General features: G+C 42.2%; 2 protein-coding genes across 3 annotated transcripts in view; one reads left to right on the forward strand and one right to left on the reverse strand.

Moving 5' to 3' along the window:
• Positions 1 to 951: 951 nt before the first annotated feature.
• Positions 952 to 19,385, reverse strand: CDNF (cerebral dopamine neurotrophic factor). Its single transcript, XM_082649158.1, has 4 exons — positions 19,186 to 19,385; positions 8,941 to 9,068; positions 7,730 to 7,871; positions 952 to 3,702 (listed from the first exon to the last, which is right to left on the reverse strand). Exons 1-4 carry the CDS (start codon positions 19,298 to 19,300, stop codon positions 3,524 to 3,526), a joined length of 564 nt encoding a protein of 187 aa, XP_082505284.1. The 5' UTR covers positions 19,301 to 19,385; the 3' UTR covers positions 952 to 3,523.
• A 308-nt stretch (positions 19,386 to 19,693) lies between these two features.
• The window catches only part of LOC309819127 (heat shock 70 kDa protein 14), a 35,913-nt gene continuing 29,875 nt past the window's right edge, over positions 19,694 to 25,731 (forward strand). Inside the window, exons 1-3 of one of the 2 annotated variants that reach the window (XM_082649236.1) lie at positions 19,694 to 19,848; positions 20,966 to 21,046; positions 21,122 to 21,204. In XM_082649236.1, coding sequence (XP_082505362.1) covers positions 19,792 to 19,848; positions 20,966 to 21,046; positions 21,122 to 21,204 — 221 coding nt within the window. In that variant the 5' untranslated portion in view covers positions 19,694 to 19,791. Of the gene's footprint in view, positions 19,849 to 20,965; positions 21,047 to 21,121; positions 21,205 to 23,292; positions 24,021 to 24,529; positions 25,029 to 25,731 lie in introns of those variants that run through there. The other variant, XM_082649235.1, reaches the window with a different exon arrangement.

A 25,731-nucleotide genomic window follows, 5' to 3' on the forward strand; every position in this document is an offset into this window, starting at 1 on the left:
TAGATTACAAGTATCTATACTCAAGTGAATAACTACAACTTTTAAGTCGTGCTCTATCTAGCCTCTCGTGTGTATTTGGGAACCAAATTAAAGGGTCATCTGCTTGGAGTTTTTGAGATCTAGAGTAGATTAGGAATAATGTCTGCCCCAGACCACCACTGTTTAGATGAGAATTTTTAGCCCAGCGTTTTGTCACTCTTTGAAGTCAGAATGTCTGATTTCTAACTTGTGTGCTTGTAGATTTGGGGTTAAAAACACACCCCCAAAATGCGGAGTCTCAGGTCCCACCCAGCCCTACTGAGTCAGAAGCCACATCGTAACAAGATCAAAACCAGACTAAACGTCATGGATTTGAATGACTTGCTGGGCAGTGTTCTCATTACCTAGATTTATATCCTGAAAACATGACACAGAAATATGACCTGATTTTGAGAGCAGACATCACACATATTATTTTCAAATGACAAGTTTCTCGATAGGTTCAAAATGCACTGAAGAAAAGCAAACATAAAGGTTGTAAATAGCCTAAATTTGGACTTTTAAAAAATATAATTCATAATAAAGTAGGTGCTTTACACAAAATGCCCAAGCTGCCAACATCCAGAAACAATAACCCTTTGGGCTGTTTATTACATCAAAGCTTTTTTATTCTCATTTTTAAGTTACTAACCACTAATTCTCTGACAAGTTCAGTTGTATCCCAACTGCCCAGCTGGAAATGCTTTTACCTATGCGGCATTTCAAAGTGAAAATTATACTTTCATTGTGTACTTTCAGTCTGGAAATTTTCTCCTCCACTCCCCAAAAGAACTCCTAGTAAGTAAATGAACTTTTTTTTATTTTATTGAAATATCATTGATTTACAATGTTGTGTTAATTACTCCTGTACAGCAGTGATTCAATTATACATATATATACATTCTTTTTTTTTAAAATATTCTTTTCCCTTATGGTTTATCACAGGATATTGAATATAGTTCCCTGTGCTATACAGTAGGACCTTGTTGTTTATCCATCCTATATATACTCGTTGGCATCTGCTAATCCCAAACTGCCACTCCATCCCTTCCCCACCCCACTTCCCCTTAGCGACCACAAGTCTGTTCTCTATGTCTGTGAGTCTGTTTCTGTTTCATAGATATGTTCATTTGTGCCATATTTTAGATTCCACATATAAGTGATATCATCTGGTATTTGTCTTTCTCTTTTTGACTTATTTTGCTTAGTATGATCATTTCTAGGTCCATCCATGTTGCTGCAAATAGCATTATTTCATTCTTTTTATGGCTGATAATGATAACCACTAGTTTGTTCTCTGTATCTGTGAGTCTGTTTCTTTTTTGTTATATTCACTAGTTTGTTTTATTTCTTAGATTCCACATATAAGTGACAGCATACAGTATTTGTCTTTCTCTGTCTGACTTATTTCACTGAGCATAACACCCTCTAGGTCCATCCATGTGGTTGCTAATGGCAAAAATGTCCTTTTTAATGGCTGAATAGTATTCCAGTGTGTGTGTGTGTGTATGTATGTGTATATATATATATATATATATACCACATCTTCTTTGTTCATTCATCTGTCAATGGACATTTAGGTTGTTTCCACATCTTGGCTATTGTAAATAGTGCTGCTATGAACATAGGGATGCATGTATCTTTTCAAATTATAGTTTTGTCTGGGTATATGCCCAAGAGGGAGATATACCCAGGAGTGGGATTGCTGGGTCATATGGCGACTCTAAGAAAATGCAATTCTTAAAGAAACAAGATGTTTTGAATCAATTGATTTTACTTAATTTTCAAATAATTTTTCTACAGCAGTATTTTAGGTATAATTTACATACAATAAAATGCCCATATCTTAATTGTACTGCTGGATGAACTGGACAGTCATATTCACCCATGTAACCATCACCCCAATCAAGATTCAGGACATTCCCATCACCCCAGAACGTCCCCTCCAGCTGCCCTGCAGTCATTCCCCACCTCCACCTGCCACAGAGAGGCAGTCATGTCTACAGTGGGGTTCTTATTCTTGTGTGGCCAGAAAATGGAACCAAAAATGATTTTACAATTTAAAGCTGATAAAATAGCATTAAGAACCATAAAGCTCCATGTTGTCCACAGGTGCTGTTAATATTCTTTAATCCTCTATCAAAAGCTTGTCTAATGTGTGATAGGAAGCCGGGCAAATGACTTTGAGCTTGGTTCAGTTAACAGTGTGAGTGTGGATACAATTCCCTAAAATGTTGGCTGTACTCATGTGGATTCTTGATCTATTCTAAGTAGGTTTAAATAGGTTTTAAAAAGGTTTTCTTCACCTGGGAAACACTAATTTCAAGTAGTGCTTCCTGCCCTCCTATTTCTGATACCAAAGAGAGCTAGAAGGTAGAGTGATTTACAGTTAAAAACACAAAGTTTACTTTTTAAAAGACTTCTGATTATGCCAGGTTATCATTTGGGTTGAAGTTGGGAGTTAGATAAGCTAAACATCATTTCTTTTGTCATGATCCAACATTTTCTTTTATTGGAGTACAGTTGATTTACAATGTTGTGTTACTTTCAGGTGTACAGCAAAGTGAATCTGTTATACATATACATATATCCATTCTTTTTTTAGATTCTTTTCCCATATAGGTCATTACAGAGTACTGTGATGTAATTTCGTTCCTTTTTATGGCTGAGTAGAGTTCCCTGTGCTATACAGTAGGTCCTTATTAGTTATCTATTTTATATATAGTAGTGTGTTTATGTCAATCCCAATCTCCCAATTTATCCCTCCCCCCACTTACCCCCTGGTAACCATAAGTTTGTTTTCTATGTCTTTGACTCTATTTCTGTTTTGTGGATAAGTTCATTTGTACCCTTTTTTTAGGTTCCACATATAAGTGATAGCATATGATATTTGTCTTTCTCTAATCCAACATATTTAATTAAAAATTAGTGCACAGGGGTTTCCCTGGTGGCGCAGTGGTTGAGAGTCCGCCTGCCGATGCAGGGGACACGGGTTCATGCCCCGGTCCAGGAAGATCCCACATGCCACGGAGCGGCTGGGCCCGTGAGCCATGGCCGCTGAGCCTGCACTTCCGGAGCCTGTGCTCCGCAACAGGAAAGGCCACAACAGTGAGAGGCCCGCATACCGCAAAAAAAAAAAAAAAAAAAAAATTAGTGCATAGATAGGAACCTCTGAGCACTCTCTTCCTGCTTAGAATCAATTTCCTACACCGATTTTTCAGTGGTTCACTTTTCCCCGTTTTAGGAGATAGGCAATGGTAACTCACATACAAGAAAATCATGAGAAAGGCACTTGTAGGTTTTGGTACACTGCAGATTTAAGAAACCACTAATACTAGCAGTTCTACTTATAAACCCAGGTAACCAATTCTGAGGTATAATATCAAAACAAGAAGTCTGAGACCACACACACTGCAATTCCTGGTTCCTCTCAACAAACGCGTCCGTATCCTAGAGAGGCATTTTGTCTCTAATCACAATCAGTGGTGCACCAGCTTCTGGGGGGTCAGAGTTCTGTTTTGGGGTACGTCGCTGTGTACTTGGGTGCCAGTTCTTTGATGAGATTCACATAGTCGGTTTTTTCCGCACAGGCCCTGCACTCTTCTCCCCAGCTGTACAGTATCTGTTTCAGCTCTGCTACTCTCATCTTGGACAGGTCCACTGATGCCAAATCCAATTTTTTTTCTTCATGACAAAAAGGAAAAGCACAATTTTTAAAAAACAAAACCAACTATGAAACACTTAGAAAAGCAAATAGTGTTACTTATCTTGGTGCTGACTACCCTGTGATTCAAAGTGGGGAACAGTTCCCGTGTCTATGGAAAACAAGACATACCTAAGAAAAATGTATCATATGCAAAGCTATTGGGATAACTCATGATCTGTTGGACTTTCTTTCCATGGAATTACACTCGCTTCAAAACAGGGCCTGTGTAGCTTTGCAGTCTTTGCTACCACTCCATGGCTTCTCAAGATCAATGTTCATAAAACAAATAGCACCGCATCCTAATTGCTGCTCCTAAGGTGAGAAGAATGGAATCAATAAAAGGCGGTACCTTGGGATGGCCCTGTGTGTGCGGCCAACTGAAAGCCATAGATTGTAACTAGCTAGAAAGTTACGATTCACTTTTATATGAGATGTGTCTGTGGTAAAACAGATGAGCACACATATTACAAAGCACTAATACAAATTAGTTTTTAAATACAAATTTAAAGAATTTAAATACAATCTAAAGAATGTAAACTAGTTTTTAAATACAAATTAAAGAAACCCAAACCCATGAAGAAAATTAGGAGCATTAACACTGATCCTTAATTGTTTTGGATCTCTGCTTAAACTCACCTGACCCCTCCACCCCTCCACTGGGATTCCCAAAATCATCACAGGGTTTATTGACAGACCTTTGGGGGTACAGCCACCTCTCTAAGGCTGGTGCCTCGGTACCAGCCAATCTGGCTCCTAACATTCTTGCCAATAATACCTATCACCAACATCTAACTCCTCTAGCGAGACTATTGTTTCCCTGTTTACAGATTATCTGCAAAGGCTGTCAAGATCTCAGCTACTTCTCTATTGCCAAGCCCAAAAATAGAAAAATAATTAAGCTCATCTATAATATACTTGTGATTCTGATTTCCCCGTGAGAAAGGGGCAATTTTTCTCTTTCGAAGGAAAGTCTCCTTCCCCCTTCCTCACCACCAGGGGTGTGCCTGAACATAGATACAGCGTTTAAGTTGACTTATTTTACAATTAGTGGCAGCCTAGGACTTTTTCAACTTGACCTCTTGAAGCACTCCTTTTTTCCCCTACATAGTAGAACATGGCATTTAAAAGCCTTTTAATAACCTAACATAGTTGTCAAGTGATTTATCAGAACTTCCAGTCAGTGTACCCTAAGTTAAAAGTTGGATTTTAGACTTAGGAATAAATGTAATCAGGAGGTAAAAGATCTATACACAGAACACTACAAGACTTTGATGAAAGAAATTGAAGAAGACACAAACAAATGGAAAGAGATCCTGTGTTTGTGGTTTGGAAGAATTCGTATTGTTAAAATGTCCGTACCATCCAAAGCAATGTACAGAACCAGTGCAATCCCTACCGGAATGCCAGTGGTACTTCTTACAGAGATAGAAAAACAAAATCCTAAAATCTGTATGGAATGACAAAGGACCCTGAATTGCCCAAGCAATCCTGAAAAAGAACAGCAAAATGGTGATTATAGTTAAGAATACTGTATTACATATTTGAAAGTTGCTGAGGAGTAGATCTTAAATGTTGTCATCACAAAAAAGGAAACGGTAATTATGTGATATGATGGAGCTGTTAGCTAACATGGTAATCATATTGCAAGATAGAGGTATATCAAATCAATGCATTGTACACCTTAAACTCACACACTGTTATATGTCAATTACATCTCAGTAAAGCTGGAAATAAATAAATAGAAGTTGGATTTTAAAGGCTTTTTTATTTGGAGGGTCAGCTACACTCTGCTCCAGAGAATCCTTACATTTTTTAATAGTGATTCCCATTCTTTTAAAAATCAGAGCAAAGGGCTTCTCTGGTGGCGCAGTGGTTAAGAATCCACCTGCCAATGCAGGGGACACAGGTTTGAGCCCTGGTCCAGGAAGATCCCGCAGAGCAACTAAGCCCACGCACCACAACTACTTAGCCTGTGCTCTGGAACCCGCGAGCCACAGCTACTGAGCCTTGTGCCACAACTACTGAAGCCCACGCACGTAGAGCCCGTGCTCCACAACAAGAGAAGCCACCGCAATGAGAAGCCCGTGCACTGCAACGAAGAGTAGCCCCTACTCGCCGCAACTAGAGAAAGCCCACGTGCAACAAGGAAGACCCAACACGGCCAAAAATAAATAAATAAAATAAATTTATAAAAATAAAAAACAGAGCAAGCGAAAACATTCTTTCAGGTCAAAAACCAAATAACACCTTCCTAATTGAAAACATAATCCAAGTCTACACTTACCTTGTCTGTTAATTTCCTGCCTGACATGACGAAATACCTTTAGGAGTAGAAACTTTTATAGCCCAAATTATTAATACTACACAGCTCAAAGGCCCCTGTTCAGTCTCAACTTTCCTGCCAAATATAAGCTGGGAAGAATTTAGAACTAGTGGTCTATTCAAGATAAATGGTTGAAGGAAGAAAATACTTTCTTGCAAGTGTTGGTAGTTTCTTCAGGTTATTCTAGAGGATTTGGCATTTGGCATTAACTTTAAAAGGGGGAAATCCTCTATGACTCCCTAAAACTACAGGGAAAAGGTCAATACCAACAGTAAATCTAGTCCATGGCTCCCCAAGGGCCTCTAGTGGCCAGCATTGCCAAAACATTAATAAGTACTCTCCTCTTCTCAATAATATCTGATTAATTTTTCTATTATTCAAGGATCCCGGTAAGATCCCTTGCTCATAGTAAAAGCTATTCAAAAGAAATTTGTTGAATGGAAGAATCAGGACAGTTTTGTCCCTTTGGGGGCTGTCATTTATATGGACTCAGTGCTTCCTGCCTCTACTTCATTACTTGAAAGCCAATAAAAAAATAAATCTGCCTCATCAACCACCCTGGAAGTTAGGGCCTGCCCTTGGCCATTTGAGAAACAGTTTGTCTTTGCTATCTTCTGACCTTAAACCTATTTAAAGACATCTGTGTAGCTATGGTGCATAGGCTTATATTACACAGCTATGCTGGAAAATAAGACTAAAGTAATTCAGAGTTGGGTGCTAATTACTTAGGTAGTTTACAAGACTATGCCAGGTATGTAACATCAAACAATGACGTAAGCAAAGGAAATGGATTTCTACTGGTGGAATTACAGGTGTTAGGATAGGCTAAGTGGGGAATCCCCCAGCCTTTTATTTTATTTATTTCTTTGGCTGCACCGGGTCTTAGTTGCGCACTCAGGATCTTCCTTGTAGCATGCGGGATCTTTAGTTGTGGCATGCGGGATCCAGTTCCCTGACCAGGGATTGAACCCTGGCCCCCTGCATTGGGAGCACAGAGTCTTAACCACTGGGCCACCAGGGAAGTCCCCCTCCAGCCTTTTATGATACCTAATCAATCTACCCGAAAGACTGGCCCAGATACAAATCCTCTGTATAAGAATAGATCTATGTATGTAAAATTTATAAGGCCAAGGATAATGCTTTAAATAGGACATCTTCCTTTTCTGGCTGTTTATTTTAGGCACCCTTGATAAGGCTATTTCGTCAGGTAAAACCTGCTTTGATGTGAATAACCTATTTCCTAAAAGTTGAAGCTGGCAGAATGATAGCTCTAGGAAGAACATTAGAGTCCCATTTAAAACTTCAGAGTCCTTACATCCCCTTTGAATAGATGCAGCTTTTGTCCTAATAGGTTACCAAGAGCTAATTCACCACGAGTAGCTGCTCCCTTGAAATTCTGAACTCTTCCTTGCCATATGTAGTTGACAACGCCTTGGTGATTTTAGAGGTTAAACTTTGCCATTTGGGTGGGCAGTTTTACCTAATGCTGACTGTACCAGATTTCATTTCTCTTCCCCCAAGAAGTTCAGATGGCACTAGGCACCACACAGCAGTCCAGCACCCTATTAGCAAGTGTAGAGCTTCTTTCTTTCTAACGCTGACTTTTTAGAAACTGGCCCTATGTTTACAGAATTGGCAATATGCTGGACCTTTGGGGAAAAAACCATTTGACTCCGTTATACCATATTTCAGCTCACAGATCTGACTGTCCATCTTCTTCAGCTTCTCGCAAATCTTCACTGCAGGCATGTGCACGCTCATTGGGCGAGTGACCTCACTTAGGATCTTTGTGGCCGCATCTTTTGTTGCTCCTAGATAGTAGCACTGAAGGGGAATGAAGAGACTTTAGGGGCCCAGACACTGAAAAAAAGCAAGTAGTATAGTTTCAAGAAGTGAGAAAGAGGTTAACCTAGTTTTTGTGGCCCAGCTTTTAAATTTAACCCCTGCTAAGACACCAGAAAACCAATGGCTCCATTCCCAGGATCAGCCTAATTAGAAGCGCCCTGCAATTCACATGATGCTTAAAGACTACTGATAAGAGCTAACACTTGCTAAATGTTTTATCTGCGCCGAGACACTGCTCTCAGGGCTTTAAAGGTATTGATGTATTTAATTCTCATAACAATCCTGTGACGTAGGTACTAGTATTTTACACCCAAGCCAACTGGAGGTCACCCAACTAGCGAGAAGAAAAGACCGAATTAATTTAAAAATCTAGCCTTTTGGCTCTGGAGTCCATGCCCTGTTCCATCATGTTCTACTGCCTTTCAAGCTCCCTGACAAGCGTTTGACGTTTAAAAATATAAAGCTTAATGGTGCAGACAAATGCTGAGACTTTTATAGTGTGTCAGTGGTGAGCAGTCAACGAGGAAAATTTAACTGACAGATTCAACATGACGATTTTAGGCAAAATGAATTGGCCCAAGCTTGTCTTTAGTGCTGTAAAAACAGTATATTGAAACAGGTCATTTGTGTATACCCAGGAAACACCATTACAAGATAATAAAAGTACTTCATTAATTATGCATAAATAATGATGTAAAAATATTTTGATATGTTTCACTAATTGTCTTGATAAGAAGTGGAAAGTCTACCCACTCTTAACTCAGGACAGTAAATTCTCATTAGGAATTCAGTTGTATAATTTCCTTTAAGAAATCGTGGGATTGGTTGCCTATGGTTTTTTCAAAAAGCCAAATGAAATGAGACATATTCTAGATGAAAATACATTGACTCCATTTCCCTGAAAGATCAATTTCTGCTTGCTTTCTGCAGTGAGCAGGCTTGAGGCAAGCATCGAAGAAGGAGAACATTAAATTCAAGATGAGAAATGAAACGATTAGCAGTTTTCTCTGAGCACAGGGAGAAAATGAAAGGTGAAGATTTACCATACCAGGCGGTTTTCTTTTCCTTTGACACCCAAGCAAAAGCTGATCAATTCTTTTTCTATGGTGTCCAGAGAAAAGTTGACTCCTCTGGCTATCAAGGAGTTGTAGAATCGGTTCAAGAATTCTTGACACACTAGAAGGAACAAATAAATTATGTATTTGTGTACAATATCACCACTACCACACCTATGTATATGTTTCTCCCACCAAATAAAAAAGTAAGTATGATTCAATGCATTGTGACAAATTAAATTCATATCTTAAGAATGGTTTCAGGCCTGTAGCTTTTAGCTTAGTGTTGGGCCTTGAATAACATGAGCTTATTGAATCAATCCGTCAATCTGTGGAACCAAGTTCCACTTAATAGGAGAACTTTCCCACAAAATGTCACTCACCCTAAAAGAAAATATTGCCTCCTCTGGGATATGATGCTTGGGACAGCTTTGTTTAAAGTATAGAGAAAAAACAGAACATGTGTCTGGAATGAAGCCCCTTGGTAGTCTGCATCTGCCTGTATGTTCCAGTTTGAACCCCAGTCGGAACAATCATATTCAATCCCACGGTCCAGAGTCAGTGAAGAGATGACCCTCAGAAGAGGCACAGGCAATAAGAACAACCACCGTTACCATTGGTTAGCACTGTTCTGAGTACTTTACGTGGATCAACTTATTCAAGTCTCAGAACAAAACTCGGATGTAGATACATTACTATCCTCATTTTACACAAGAAGAACCTGAGTCAGAGAGAGGCCAGTGAGCTTGCCCAGTAAGTGGTAGAGGGAGTTTGACCCCAGATGGTCTCCCTCTGGGCCCACATGCTTATCCACTAGGGTACTATGAATTAGAAGGAGGCTGCTTTCCCACGTTGTTGTCCCAAAGGGGAAGTGTCCAAGCAATCAGAGAAGGACATGGAGGCCAGAGCATATGCCGGAAAACAGCAGCCCTCACATTAGAAAGAATTTTAGGGAAATGGCATGAGGAAGAGTGGCGAATTCTAGGGTAACCTGGAATAAATTTCATAGTATAGCAAGACTTTGAAGGAAAGAAATTAGAAAACTTTATCAAAAGACCTAAAAGTAGACCTAAGAAATGGGAAGAATAGCCATGTTCATGGATGGGAAGATTCAATATTATGGATGATAATTATTTTTAAGTAGATCGATAAACTCAATGCTCTTCTAATGAAAATCTCAATAGGCTTTTTTATAGATTTGATAAACTGATCCAAAAATACAGATGAAAAAACAAGAGCAAATGAAAGTCAAGAAGTACTTGAAGAAGAAGGAGGTTGGGGAGTTGACCTTATCAGATATCAAGACCTAATTCTAAAGCTATAGCATTTGAAACACTGTGGGACTGGCACAGAAATAGACCAGTGGAACAAACTAGTGAGTCTAGAAACAAATCCACAAATCTAGAGGAGCTTGGTAGAGTACAGAAGTGATGCTGAAAATCAGTGGGGGAAAAATGGGCTAGTCAATAAATGGTACTAGGACCACCTGCCATGGAAAAAGTTAAACTTAGACACCTATCCAAAACTACACACAGACGTGAATCCCAGGTGAATAAAGACATATGGGAAGAGCAACACTACAAAAGTTTTAGAAGAAACCTTTGGAAAACATCTTTATGGCATCAGGATAGAGAAGGATTTCTTAAAGAAGAGACCAAAACACGGATCATACATTTGATTACATCAAAATTAACCAGTTTTTTAATGCAAAAGAAATCATAAGCAAATGATAAGACAAGCCACAAACTGGAGGAAGATATTTACAACTTATAAACTGACGAAGGATTAATATCCAAAATACATGAAAAATCACCATGGTCATACCCTTAGGTCCAGTCATTACCAATGACTATAACCTCTATAATCTCAGTGGAAACATCCCATTGTCTGATCATCATCTCCCATCTTTCCAGCTCACATCCTCTAACACCCCAAGGTAAACAATTCCCTGACCCCGCCAGGTCATACTATTCATTGATTCTGCCACCACTTCACCCTGCTTCCCCACCCAGCTTAGATTCCGTGGTTCAACATTATAATAACTCCTTTGCACACAAACTGAACTCCCTTGCATCTCTCTCCCTTGTTGGACTCACCCAGCAAAATCCTAACCCTGGTTAAAACTTTGCACCTATACTCACTGAACATGGCTGGAGGAAATAGCACAGCCGTACTCACTGGTCTCACTGTAAATTCATGACCGCTCATTTCAGTGAGCCATCAGTGCTCCCAACAATCCTACTACATTGACCTCATTCTCACTCTCTCCCACTCCCAAGAGGACAATTGCGCAGCTCTCTCAAACCTTGTGTCACACCTCCACCCCATCCTCAGCGATGGTGGTGCTTCCTATCTCTCTGAGGGAAAAAAAAAGCAACAGGAAAGAACTCTCGCTTGCTCTGCCACCACATCTACAACACGTGTATCAGCACAGTCTACCTTAATTCTATGAATGAACTGTGACAACCTTTCCACCTGCTGAAGTAGATCCTATCAACTCCCTGCTTCTGCACCTCTGCCCTCTCTCTCCTGTCTTGTTTCCATTAACATGCTGTTAATTCTTATATCTTAAAAGCAACACAACCTCTCTCAACATCACATCCCATTTCTCCACTCCTGTTTAAGAAAAACACTCTAAAATAATTTTTATACTTGTAGTTTCCAGGTCTCTTCTCTCTCCCTCTCTGTCCCTCCCCCACCCCACACCAAGTTTAAAGCCAGCGAGTTATAAAATGTTCAGTTTGAAAAATAGTGTCCCTTGTCTCCCCTTCCCCATTTCCCCAAACTCAAAGCTTTCGTTTTCAACTCTTATAGCTGATTCCTTTGGAATTTACAAATTTTAAATAACATATTTGTGTGGCTAATTCCTAATTTTATTTTTAGTCTTAGATATTTATTATAGTTTTTTCCCGTGGAAGAGAAAGATTTAACTCTTTTGCCCAGACCCATCTCTTGTAAAAAGCATTTGGTTGGATGTTTTTATGTAGGCTTACAATCTTTGTCTTTTAACTTGAGTATTTACTCCTTAACTTAGTACTTGAAAAATATAATAATGTCACCTGCAGGAAAAGAGCTACAACGTTTTAGAAAAGATAATAATAAAGTTTAAAATCAAGTTAGTGGAATTATTAAATTATCAGCGGGCTAGGAACATTATTTTCAGCAGTTCCATCCACACCTTCTAGAACTGAAGGCAGTCCTACATTATCTGCTCCCGCTTGATTTTGGAAGGAAAAAAAGACACCAGATTAGTCTTGCTGGTACCGGTACTAGGGGAGAATTGCTACCTAGGAATAAAATACATGTTGTCATGAGTTAAGACTTAAGAATAACCAGAAGCTCTTGAATAATTTGTATATTACTTCATTGTTCTAATTTTATTTTTAATATTGCCTTAAATAAATTAGTTCCCAACTCCACACTCAGAAAGCAGTATAGGTAGGGATTCAGTGCTTTGGCTCTGAAGCCAGACTCTCTGGGTCCAAATCCTGGCTTTACTAGTTAATATTTACTAGCTGTGGCTTTGGGCCTTTCAACGTTGAATCACCCGACAGTCTAATTGCCATTCCCTTTAAGTTCATCAGTCTTCTTTCTCTGTGTTTAAGATTTTCTCTTTTCTCCTTTTGTGTTTTGCAATTTCCTTCTGATATGGTTAGATGTGGAAGTATTTTTATTTATACTGTTTGGAATATACTGGACTTCCAAACCTGTGGATTGATGACTTTCATCCGTTTGGAAAAATGAGCTATCATCTCTTTTGCTCCACCCGTACACTCTCTCTTCTCCTTCTGGAAGTCCAGTTAACATATGTGGGAATTTTTCTCTTGATCTGCATTGTACCTTTATCTCTGTTTCATATTTTTATTCTCTTAATTGCTCAGTGATTCCTTCTTGACAATTTCTTCAGTCTTCTAACTCACTAATTCTTTTCTCAGCTGTGTCTAGTCTGAGGTTAATCTCACTACTTTCTATTTGTACATGTTTATTTGGTTCTTTTCCAAATATGTTTGGACATTTTTTGTTTTGGTTTTTTTTTTTTGGTACGCGGGCCTCTCACTGTTGTGGCCTCTCCCATTGCGGAGCACGGGCTCCGGACGCGCAGGCTCAGCGGCCATAGCTCACAGGCCCAGCCGCTCCGCGGCATGTGGGACCGGGGCACGAACCCGCCTCCCCTGCATCGGCAGGTGGACTCTCAACCACTGCACCACCAGGGAAGCCCTGTCTGGACATTTTTAATAGCCTCCTGCCCTTTATTCATATTTTCAATCCCTTCCTTTATTTCTTTAAATATAATAAAAATATTTTATATTCAGTGCCTGATAATTGTAAAACCTGAAGCCTGTCCAGGTATGCTTCTTCTGTCTCTTGTCTCAACTGGCTGTCACTTACGGTGCTCTTCTTCCCATGGGTTTGTGATTTTTCCGAATGTGAGCTTTCTTTCTTAGAACTTTGTGGGAATTATTAGAATTTTGTGGGACTGGATTGAAGGTGGATTCCTATGTGAGATTAACATTTGCTGATGCCTACTTGAAATCCCTGTAAACTAAATTCTCAGTTTGAGACGTTTTGGATCACCCGGGTTGGCTGTGTCCATTTGGGCTTCAATGCATATGTGTGGTAGCTTGTGAGTATGAGTGATCAAGAGACATTTTTGTTTTACCTTTTATTCAGTAAAAAGTTCAAGTACTGCAATTTCTTTTAGTCTCTAAAGAATGGTGGTAGAATTGTGGTTATTTCCAGGTCACCTTTTATAAGGAAAGTCTAGCTCTCTGGGGTTCCAAACTAATTGGGGGAGGATCCAGTATGACGCACCTAACTTGGGAAGGTTCTGGGCTATGTCATTATTCTTTTTATTTTATTCATTCTCCTTATTTTACATCCATGAAAATCTAAGTTTAAATTGCCTGGGTGGCAAATACCCTCAAGAAAAATCCCAGCTTCAGGGGTCCCTTTACCTCTTTTGGTTTCCACTTTCACATTGTTTTTGGCCTCTGGGTATGCCTTACTCACTCACACTTAACATTTTCACATTTTTATTTTATCCAGTGTTTTCAGTTGTTTTCAGCTAGACAACCAGAAATGTCAGTTTTTAGAACATGAAGTCATATTCATTCCTAATGCTATTTACTAGGAACAGAACGCTAAATATAATATAGCCGTGTCGTGGTTTTAACAAATATTTATTGAGCAATCAGTTAAGCGCCAGACAGTACTCTACAGGTTGTTGGAAAAACAAAGCTCTTACTCTCAGGGATTACATTCTGGTGAATAAATAAAAGTATCTTGTGGCTGTGAAGAAACATAAATTTGGTAAGGAGGATAGAGTAATAGTATAAGGTAATAGTATTATTCTAAATGGGGTGGTCAGGGAAGGTCTCTCAGATAAAGTCGTGTTTGAGCATAAAGCTTAAGGAAGTGGGAGAACACCTTAAGTGGAGTGCTAGGGAAGACCCCTCCAGGCAGAGGGAAGAACAACGTAGGCATGTCCTTGGCAGGTCCAAGAACCATAAGGGAGCCTCCCTCCCACCAAGAGGGAGGATGGTAGAAAATGAGGTCAAATGAACAGCAGCATGCCAGGTCATCTAGGGCTTTGAGGTCATGGTAAGGGCTCTGGGTCCTACTCTGAGAAGGCACGCCATTAAAGGTTTTGAGCAAAAGGGTGCAGTGATCTGACATTACTTTTAAATTATGCCTCTGGAGGTTCTTTGGAGAATAGACTGCAGGGTAGCCAGAATGAAAGCAGGCATAACCATTTGGAGTTTCTTAAAATAGCTGCATACCTTGGACCAGGGTGGGAGCATTGGAGGTGATGAGAATGGTTGGATTCTGGATGTATTTTGAAGGCAGAGCCAAAAGAATTTACTAATGGATTGGATGTGGCATGGGGTGGGGGCGGGGGCGGCGGCAGCGGGCGGAGACAGAAATCAAGAATGACCCCAAGGATTTGGGCCTGAGAAACTGCAAGAGGGGAGTTGCCATTTGCTGAACTGGTAAGACTGCAGGAGAAGCAAGTTTGTGGAGACCAGCAGGAATTCAGTCTTGACATGTGAACTTTGCGATACTTCTAGACAAATGTGACGATTAATTTGATGTGTCCACTTGGAGGGTGTTTTTGAATGAGATTAACATTTAAATCAGTGAACTCTGGCTAAAACAGATTGCCCTCCATAAGGTGGATAAGCCTCATCCAATCAGTTGAAGGCCTGAATAGAACACAAAGGATTGGCATGAATAGAACAAAAAAGCATGAGGGAATGCTCCAGCAGACTGCTTTCTGCACCGTTGGCTCTCCTGGGCCCCCAGCCTGTTGGCCCACACTGCAAATTTTAGACATCTCAGCCTCCATAATCAGGAGAGCCAATTCCTTATAATAAATCTATCTGGATGTATGTATGTATCCTATTGGTCTGTTCCTCTGGAGACCCCTAATATAATGTCTGACACTGCAAACAGTAAAGAGCTGCTGGGGATATAAATCTGGAGTTCAGGGGTGAATTCTAGGACAAATACTAAATTTGTAAGTCATCAACATTAAAATGATCTTTGTGGGATGAGACCACACAAAAGGGAGAGATCCTGGGTCTCAGTCTTGTCAAACTCCATTGTTTAGAAATTGGAAAGAACCAGAAAAAGACTGAAAGGAGCAGCCAGTAAGGGAGGATGAGAACAAAGAGTGAGTGTGTCCCAGAAGACAAGCAAAGAAAGTGTTAAAAAGGAGGGACTGACTGATCAGCTGTGTGAAATGCTACTGATAGAATGAGGAAAACGAGACATTTGCCAACACGTATTTTGCTAAGTTTAATTAGCAAAAGACCAAGTATGCAAGGGAGACACCTACTGTAATGGTCCATGCATAAACCATCGTTAAAGCCTCCTGGTGACCTGTAATTCTCCTCTTCCTGAAAAAGAAACCCTGTGTCCTGATGCCTCAAAGCTCTTTCTCTACTCCCACAATATACCTTCAGATGATTTCTACACCTTAACTGTTGCTCTGTTGTCAGTGTATTACCTAGAGGGTGGGTGTTGGGAATTCTAACTTGTACTTTGAAAGATACACTTTTGACTCACTAAAAGCTATATAATATTTTATTGCAGCATATGTGCGTACATGTCTTCAACAGAATTGGGTGCCTACCTTATGCCCCACACCACGGTAGCCACTGGAGATGATGTGGTGAGAGAAACGGTCTTGACTGTCAAGGAATGCACACATGGAGGAGACCAAAACGATTTCTCCACTATGAGACATGTACTAGATAGTGTGGGAGAACAAAGGAGAAGCACCTCCCTGGAGGAAATTGGGAGATCACTGAAAGATATTTAGTGAGGAAATAACATGATCACCCTGTCATGGGAAGGATGCTGTTGTGGGCTTACATGAAGAGACTAATCTCACTATAATCTCTTCAAATATTTTCTCAGGTCCTTTCTCTCTCTCTTCTCCTTCTGGGACTCCTATAACGTGAATGTTGTTTAATGTTGTCCCAGAGGTCTCTTAGGCTGTCTTCATTTCTTTTCATTCTTTTTTCTTTATTCTGTTCCAGGTCACTTATCCGTTCTTCTGCCTCAGTTATTCTGCTATTGATTGCTTCTCGTGTATTTTTCATTTCAGTTATTGTATTGTTCATCTCTGTTTGTTTGTTCTTTAATTCTTCTAGGTCTTTGTTAAACATTTCTTGCATCTTCTCGATCTTTGCCTCCATTCGTTTTCTGAGGTCCTGGATCATCTTCACTATCATTACTCTGAATTCTTTTTCTGGAAGGTTGCCTATCTCCACTTCATTTAGTTGTTTTTCTGGTTTTATCTTGTTCCTTCATCTGGTACATAGCCCTCTGCCTTTTCATCTTGTCTATCTTTCTGTGAATGTGGTTTTCATTCCACAGGCTGTAGGATTGTAGTTCTTGCTTCTGCTGTCTGCCCTCTGGTGGATGAGGCTATCTAAGAAGCTTGTGAGATTAATCTCACTATAAATCACCTAACAAATTAGTAAGTTAAGGATCCTGGCATGCATTTATTGCTATAACCAGATAACCATAGTCTTTTTATTTATGTCATAGGGTTTTGTTTATTAAAATTAGTCCCATAAGTGAATGTATAATTATTTCAAAGTAAAAAAAAATTAATAGCCCCATAATACAATCCTTTTAAATAAATTCAGAAACGTTTACATTTTTTTTTTCAGTAAGCTTCACATGACCTAAAGCAGTCATAAACTTGAATATTCACAGGGCCCAGGCAAGTAAAATGAATGGGTAAAGCAATCCAAGTTTAGGAAAAACAAAAACCTAAAGAACACATGTCCTTTCTAAAAAGAGCAGCCACCATCAGTTCCCACTATATGGACATATGGGCTAGTCTTGACTGGTCACCTGGTTTTCAAGATAAGCCAGAAATCTGAACTTTTTAAAATGACATCTCCCAAGTTTAAAATATAGCCAATTAATTTAGATGTTTTTTTTCAAAATACTTTGTGAACTTAATAAAATACATTAATAGGTCCCAGGTGGTTCATGGACTATCAGGGGTTTTTTGTTGTTGTTGTTTTTTTGCGGTATGCGGGCCTCTCACTGTTGTGGCCTCTCCCGTTGCGGAGCACAGGCTCCAGACGTGCAGGCTCAGCGGCCATGGCTCACGGGCCCAGCCGCTCTGCAGCATGTGGGATCTTCCTGGACCGGGGCACGAACCCGTGTCCCCTGCATCAGCAGGCGGACTCTCAACCACTGTGCCACCAGGGAAGCCCAACTATCAGTTTTTTACTGATAAAAGAAGTCATTGGTGTCCCATGCCACAGAGTAGTCAAGATAAGAATGGAAATTTGCCCTACAGTATGTATAGAATTTTAATCTTATACATTGAGGGAAAATTAATTGGCGAATGATAAAGACTCATAAGCTGAAACAGAGCCAGATCTAGACTCTATTTCTTTTTGTTCTAAAACCAGTATTTCCTTTGTTGTGATTCTACAGTGGAAAAGGAAAATATAAGGAAATATACACCCAGGTTACTGAGACATGCAAGTTAATAATCACAATATGCTGTAATAAATTCAAGAAAGATGTTAGAAGCTTCACAATTAATCCAGAGGCTCTGGCTCTTCTGAAATGTTTTTAAGTAGAAGCTCCAGCAATTAAATTACTGATGATTAAGCCAGTCAACTGTTTATGCCTCACAAATTCTGCTTTAAACGTATAGTACCCAGTTATAAGGGATCTTTAACTGAAAATTATAACTTGGCTGAACAAATATCTATATCTAAAGTTTGACAATAGCATCATGTAGGTATTTTAAATTTCTGGAGAAAAGTTTAATTATTGCAGGGCTGATAGAAAACTGGACTCCAATTGTTAAGACTTTATTCAGTTATATTACAGTCTATACTCACCCATTCATTAAACATATATTGTGAACCTACCATTTCCTGTCATGTAAGAATAGATTCGAAAGCTCAGAGAAGGGTGAAGCGGATATACATCTAAGCTAATTATTTTAATGAATGAAACACGGAGGTAAGTGCTACAGTAGTCCAGGAGGAAGGAGGTAGCACAGCTAATTATCTCCTTTGACCTCGTTACCAGCCCTCTGCTGTAGGTATTATCACGTTGATTTTGCCAGAACCGGGTACAGTGGCCTCAGAGCCAGAAGGCTGGGTGGGACGTAGACCCACCTGTTCTGAGTGCAAGTCCACAGCTGAGATTCTGTGAACAGAAAAGGAATCTTTTTTTGTATTCCTCCTCTTTCTAAGGAGTTAAGGTACGCCTTTGTTAAGAAACTTTTCCCTGTAAAGTCCTAACAAATGTTAGTTATGTGCTCTGATTTAAGCCATTTCAACTCAATTACAATTTGTCATGTTTTCTCCTTTGGGGAGTTATAAACTAATTTGAACTTGAAAGGCTTCTGTGCAAGGAAAGGCAAGTCTCGCCGGTTAGGGCAGCAGAATCATTTTGGAGCCAGGGTCGTCTGCCTCTACGTGCGTTTGCACAAAATCGAATCCAAATCCAAACCCACCAGCTCTGAGGCAGTTTAATCGAGCAAGACCAAGAACGCGGCCTGAAGGTGTCACTGGGCCCGGCTCGAACTTTTGCCTAGGCTTGGGCGAAGGCGATCGGAAGCCACGGCCAGGGCCCGTATTTCCTAAGTGAAATGCTATTTATAGACAGGCCCGAGAGAAGCCAAAGCCGACAACAGCTGCACTGCGACGCGGTGTCACCGCCATGCAAGCAGGTCTCACACCGCTCACCTTCACAGTCGGCGCCCAGCCGCCCCCCGGCCTCCTGGCCCTGCGCCCGCCCCGGGTTAGAGACCCAAAGCCCGGCGCAAAAGGCCACCACTGCGGCTGGGCTCCCGCACCACATGCTGAGCCAACTCCAAACGCCTCGCCGCCGCCTGTTAAATCAACCGCCGCGCTGCTATCGCCCGGGGCTGCTCCAGGACGCAGGAGCGCAGACCCAGAGTTGGAAAATAATCTGCCTGGAGTTGCTGGGACACATGATGCAACTCAACCGTGAGTTTCCATTGGCTCTCAAAAAAAGGGCATGGAAGCGGGCGGAGCGGAGCAGCCGCTTCCTTTCCCTCCCCGACCTGCGCGTGCGCACTCTCGCTCACGCGGTGCCTCCCCAGCGGGGCGGGGAGAGACGCAGTAAAGCTATTCGCTGACTGCTCGAGGGGGAAGGCGGGACCTTCACGCTGATTGGCGGGGACGCGGGAAGCCGCGGCGGAGGGACCGGACGCAGTGGGCGGGCGGGAACGTGAAGTCTCCGCGGTGCCTGATGGGGCTGTTCCGCGGCCTGGCGCTCTTGCGGCCGGGGGCACCGGTCGTTACTGCTACCGCCGTGTCTGCCGCCTCATGGCGGCCATCGGGGTTCACCTAGGCTGCACATCAGCCTGTGTGGCCGTCTATAAGGTGAGGGACTCGGGGACTTGGGCTGCGCGTACCCAGTTCTCTGGGTGCGAGGCCAAGTCCTTTGGTCTCCTGCGGGGCTGTGAACGGCGTGTCGCCGTTCTGGGGACGTCGCGCGGAGAGGTGATTCTGTGGGGAAGTTTCGGGCTGAGAGCTGGGCGGACCTGGCCTCGTCCCCCGCGGCTCCTCAAGGAAGGCCGCTGCGGACCCGGGACCTCGCGGGCGCAGGAGGCCCCGGGGGGGGGCGGACCCGGGACCTCGCGGGCGCAGGAGGCCCAGAGAGGGGGCGGACCCGGGACCTCGCGGGCGCAGGAGCCCCCGAGCGGGGGCGGACCCGGGACCTCGCGGGCGCAGGAGGCCCCGAGGGGGGGCGGACCGGGGACATCGCGGGCGCAGGAGGCCCCGAGGGGAGGGCGGACCCGGGACATCGCGGGCGCTGGAGGCCCCGAGGGGGACCTGAAAGTGTGGTACCCGGAGGTTTCTGGATGTTGGCCAAGAAAGGTTTCTGGACGTTGGCCAGAACGCGGGGTGGCCGCATTCTGGAACTGGAGGTGTTGATCTCGCGAAGCGTGTGAAGCCAGATGATGGTGTGTGCTCTATTCAGTTGTCCTTTCTGGAAATGAGAGAGCCTGACTAGGAGTTCGGGGCTTCCTGTCATCAGTGGGCAGGTGGAAGGAGCAATAATGAGGGACAGCCCTGATCCTAGTCTCACGTTTAAATGTCAAATGATTTGTAAGGAAAAGCCAAAGGGTTTAATGCTACTTCATCACATGTAGAGAGTGAAGAAAGATGCATTTATAGGGAAAGGAAGAGAAGTAGGAAGTTTAACGCAATAAGTCTTGCTATTGTACATAGATAGGTTGTTATTACGTCTGTTCTGTTATCCACTATGCAGAGCAGACTGAAAAAAATGAGGTAGTTCTTCATGGAATTCTGATCTTAATTAAAATCTAGGAAATTGATAAGGACAATTAAATCTACTTGTTTAAAATAATGATAAAGCAGTTTTTCTCTCCACATATATGTCAGAGTAACACTGGCCCACCCATGTCTGAATATATCTAAAGAGACTGTATATTTCATCACAAAAGAACTAATACAGTTGCGTATTTTTCTCCAGGATGGCCGGGCTGATGTGGTCGCCAATGATGCAGGTGACAGAGTTACTCCAGCTGTTGTTGCTTACTCAGAAAATGAAGAGGTACTGTTCCCCTCATTTTTGAACTTTGAAATAAGGAAAAAATTATGTGCGTTGTAATATATTGCTCTTTTTCAGGTTGTTGGATTGGCAGCAAAACAAAGTAGAATGAGGAATATTTCAAATACAGTAATGAAAGTAAAGCAGATCCTTGGCAGAAGGTATGGAATAAAATAATACTTTTACCCATGGTAATAAAAACGTGTTTATACATTCTAAGTGTAATGTGAAATGAAACTAGAAACGCCAGTGTGTTTTTTCATTGTTTTTTATGACTGGGTCATTTCACAGAATACTCTAGGAGGCTGTTATCTTCTGATACTATCTTCTGCTGAGTCTTCTCAAGGATGGGATTCACTCAGACAATTGTTTCTTGCTTTCAGATCTGTTAGTATTGATAGATGCCAACATACATTTAGTTTTGATAATTTGTGTCATCCAGAGGTGGGAATTTGGACTTATCACATTTGTACAGTACTTTTTTAACTGAGGGAACTTGAAAGATTGTGTGCGAATTTGAAGATTTCTTTGCACTGTAGTTGAATTTCGTGGAATCTATTATAATTGGTGAAATATTTATGTAGAAGCTATTGATTTTCTTCCTCAGATCTTTTTGTGACACTTTCTGGGAACTAAGTTTAACAGTTGGCTTTCAAATTTAAGCATTAGGGAAACAGCTTAATTAATGTCTTAAGAATCAGGTTAATCAGCTGTTGTAACTTTAATTAAAAGATTAAAGAGGCTCGCTTCCCCAGACTTCTGTCTCCTCAAATTATAGATTACCATGATAATTAGGGGTTTTCATTTTCACTGGAGTTGTAATACTTGCTATAGTGTTTTTAAATTTTCAAAGTGCTTTCACATCTATTATTTTATTTAATCCTCTCAAATCCCTGTAAGATTGTCAGGCAGGTTTTATCCCTTCCCATTTCTAGATGAGAAAATCAAGGCACACAGAAGTTAGATATCCCTAAATTAGTTAGGGGGTAAACTAGAAAGGACTGCAGTCCAGGGTGCCTAACCGTTAGCCCCAGGTTCTTTCCTTTCTACTTCGTCAGTTAAGAATTTAGGTAGAAATTTCCTTGTGTTGACTTTAGGATTGGGGGGATCATGGATTAAATTTAAAATTTATTTCTTTTATACATACAGATATTTTGTACTATCCCTTACCTGTGTTTAGTTAAACTGAATTTGATACTCATTTTTTTCCCCTTAGGATCTTTATGCATTACATCAAAACTTGTAGTATTTCAGAGAGAATTCAAATATTCTCTGATGATACATATATTCCCATATCCATTTATCTGTTGACAAAATTTAGTACTGAGCATATTGGAAATAATTTGAGTTGGTGTCAAAAATTTTCAAATTATAGACTGAAAAAGAAATCAGGGAGTTGTGGAAGCTAAATTCACTCATTGTAAGCAGCCAACAATGTATTTTTTAAGTAAACTTTTTTTTTTTGAGATAATGGTAGATTTACATACTGTTACAAGAAATGATACAGAGAGATGGAATGTATTATTGGATTTACCATTTTCTCCCAGTGGTAACATCTTGCAAAACTATACTACAGTATCACAACCAAGGTACTGGCATTGATATAATCAAGATACAGAACAGTTCCACAGATCCATCCCCTTGGTAGCCCTGTTTGTTTTTTTGCTGCTATTTTGGGGCAGGTGGTGGAAGTAAAGACGTGGAGGTCTTCTGCCATATTATGCAAAAAGCTTTGTATTAGCAAGAACAACTTCAGCTCACTTTTCTGGCCCTGGAAGTTACCTTTTCACAAAAGAGTGCAATGGTGACAGTCAGCTGGGTAATACATAGGCACAGCATGCTACTTAGACCAAGGTTAGTAAGGAATGAGCCCCTTTAGACATGTATTGCTATGCCATGGTCCTGCTAGGACTTCTCCAGAATGAGCTGCCTCATGGTCCAGGCATTTCTCCGCCTCGGTCTGTCTGCTTAGAAGTTAATGGTGATTTTTATAGATACACAGTTGTACCAGGTCTCAGCCTTGGAAGCATTCTGCCCTTTGTGGAGGAGCCAGTCCCCTTGTTACCAAGCCAGTAAGGCCCTTTTTAGCCCTTGATCCAGTACCCATCCTGAGCGAACTCCCAAAGTTGGGCTTTCTCAGTGCTGGCATCCTGCCTCTTTGCAGCCTACTTACAGGTAGCACCGCTTAACTTGCTGCCACAATTATCCTTACCCATCCCTGTAACTTTCATTCCCCTGTGGCCTTCCAGCCAGAAATGCGGTCCTTGGACCTGGCTTCTCAGCAATTAGCCCTGAGAGGGAAGAATCGGCTGGCTCCTGGAGATAGACCTGAGCACACAGAGCCTCCCCACACCTTCAGATCGGCACCTTGCTGCCCAGGAGCCTCCTCCAGCTAGCCTTCCTTCCCAGTCCGCTATGGCCACTTCCAATAGCAGCGCAGGCATCCGGTGGTCCAGACAGGAGACACGCACGCTTCTCTCCATACTAGGTGAGGCAGAGTATATTCAGCGCCTCCAGACCGTGCATCACAATGCAGACGTCTACCAGGCTGTGTCTAAGCGGATGCAGCAGGAAGGCTTCCGCCGCACCGAGCGTCAGTGCCGCTCCAAGTTCAAAGTCCTGAAGGCATTATATTTAAAGGCCTATGTGGCCCACGCCACAAGTATGGGTGATCCACCACACTGTCCCTTTTATGATACGTTGGATCAGCTTCTCCGAAATCAGATAGTGACTGACGCAGACAACGTAATGGAGGATGCTGCTTGGGCCAAGCACTGTGATCGGAACTTAGCGGCCCCTGACGCCCCAGGAGAAGAAAGAGCCAGCATTCTGGGAGCAAAGAGGACTCAGGCAGCAGATCATCAGCCTGTCTTGAAAACAGTTAAGGAATCAGATGAGGATTGTCAACTGAGGATCAGTGACCAGATGCGAGAAACCAGTGACCTTGAGGACTCCTGGGATGAATCTTCGGGTGCAGGTAACTCCCCAGCGTGTGAAGGATCAAGGTCCCAGAGTCACTTGTTTCTAATCGTTACATGTTTGGATGGTGACCTTGTCAGCATAGTCCCTATTTCTGCCCCCTGCCCTCTTTTTTAAATCTAATGGTAAGATAAAGGGCTTCAGGTTTTTAAGAGGCGTGACCCTAGGTATGTAAGATATTAGAGCTCCTTTAAACCTGGAAGCACTCCTTAGAACCAGACTAGTTTGGGCATTGCTAATAATGGAGACTTAGGAATTTGTGGCTGTAGAGTAGGTTGGATAGCTATGTGGAAGGGGGCTCAGGAAGGCGAGGGGAGAGGTTTTGGATGTGTGATTGCAACAGAACAAAATGTCCAGATAAGGAAGTGAATTCTTCCCCATCCCTTGTGGAAAGAGGCCTTGCTGGGAATACCATAGCTTTGTCACTGTCCCTCAGCTCTGCTGCTGGCTCCAAGCATTCCCGTAGCAGGAATGTAATCTCTGCAACATTGTTGCTTTGTTTTTCAGGGTGCTCTCAAGGGACCCCCAGCTACAGCAGCTCCCACCACCTTTTCAGAGGTACAGCTGCTCCCTGTCAGAGCAGCCCCGTGACCAGACTGGGGGTGTCCGGTGAGCCCAGCCCCTGCACCAGCTCCAGCCGAAACACTCCCGGGGTGGCCTCGGCACAGCGGCCTCCGGGCTCCTCCTCCAGAGTTCCTTTTGTTTCTGGTGGGGATGGGCCTTTGACCAGTGAGCCCCCTCCCAGGTGGGCAAGGCGAAGAAGGCGGTCCGTGGCCAGGACTATCGCAGCCGAGTTGGCAGAAAACAGGAGATTGGCGCGAGAACTTTCAAAGCGGGAGGAGGAAAAATTGGACCGGCTGATTGCCATTGGCGAGGAGGCCAGTGCTCAGCAGGACACAGCCAACGAGCTGCGCAGGGATGCGGTGGTCGCCGTCAGACGCTTGGCCACAGCGGTGGAAGAGGCAACCGGTGCTTTCCAGCTAGGGCTTGAAAAGTTGCTTCAGAGGTTAATTTCAAACACCAAAAGTTAGGAGCTGATCACACAAGGGTGTATTTCCTACTCTGGCAGAGGCCCGGGTCCAACGGCTGCCTTCTGGTAGCCTGCCTCCTTTTCCGTGTCCTCAGGAAAAAAAAAGAGTGGATGGACCATTAACGTGCAGAAGGGTAGTAATACTAGAATATTCAAGGGTAGAATACTTGCTTCTCCCAAGCGTCTCCACTAGTTGAAAGACGTTTCAGAAACGTGAGAGGTGGCCTAGTAGACAACGGAAGCAGGCAAGTCCAGAGAACTAGTTAGCCCTGGCTTCACCACTGATGCGGGACAACTTAGTTTACCTCTCAACACCAGTTTCCTCAGCTGTTAAAAGGGGGCAGCCTGCCTACCTCACAGGGTTGTTGTGAGGATCAGATGGCTTAAATAGATGTGAAAGGGTTTAAAAGTTTAAAAGCACTATACACATGTAAGTTATTAAAGCATATGACCTTGGCTGAGGTCAGGCTAGGATGAAGCACAGTAGCTGACAAGATGTTGAATTAGGGCTGTATACCAAGACCTCATTGCCTGAATCTACTAGTTTGACTTGACTGCTTCCTGGAGTTTACAAGCTTCACTTCTTTAAATCTCTCTATAGCTCGTGAGGCTAATATAGACACAACACGTATTGGTACCTTTATCTCATATTTTCACTGCTGTGTCTGTGACATACCGA

Source organism: Grampus griseus (genome assembly GCF_964374135.1).
Source record: "Grampus griseus genome assembly, chromosome: 2".
Classification (NCBI taxonomy): Eukaryota; Metazoa; Chordata; class Mammalia; order Artiodactyla; family Delphinidae; genus Grampus; species Grampus griseus.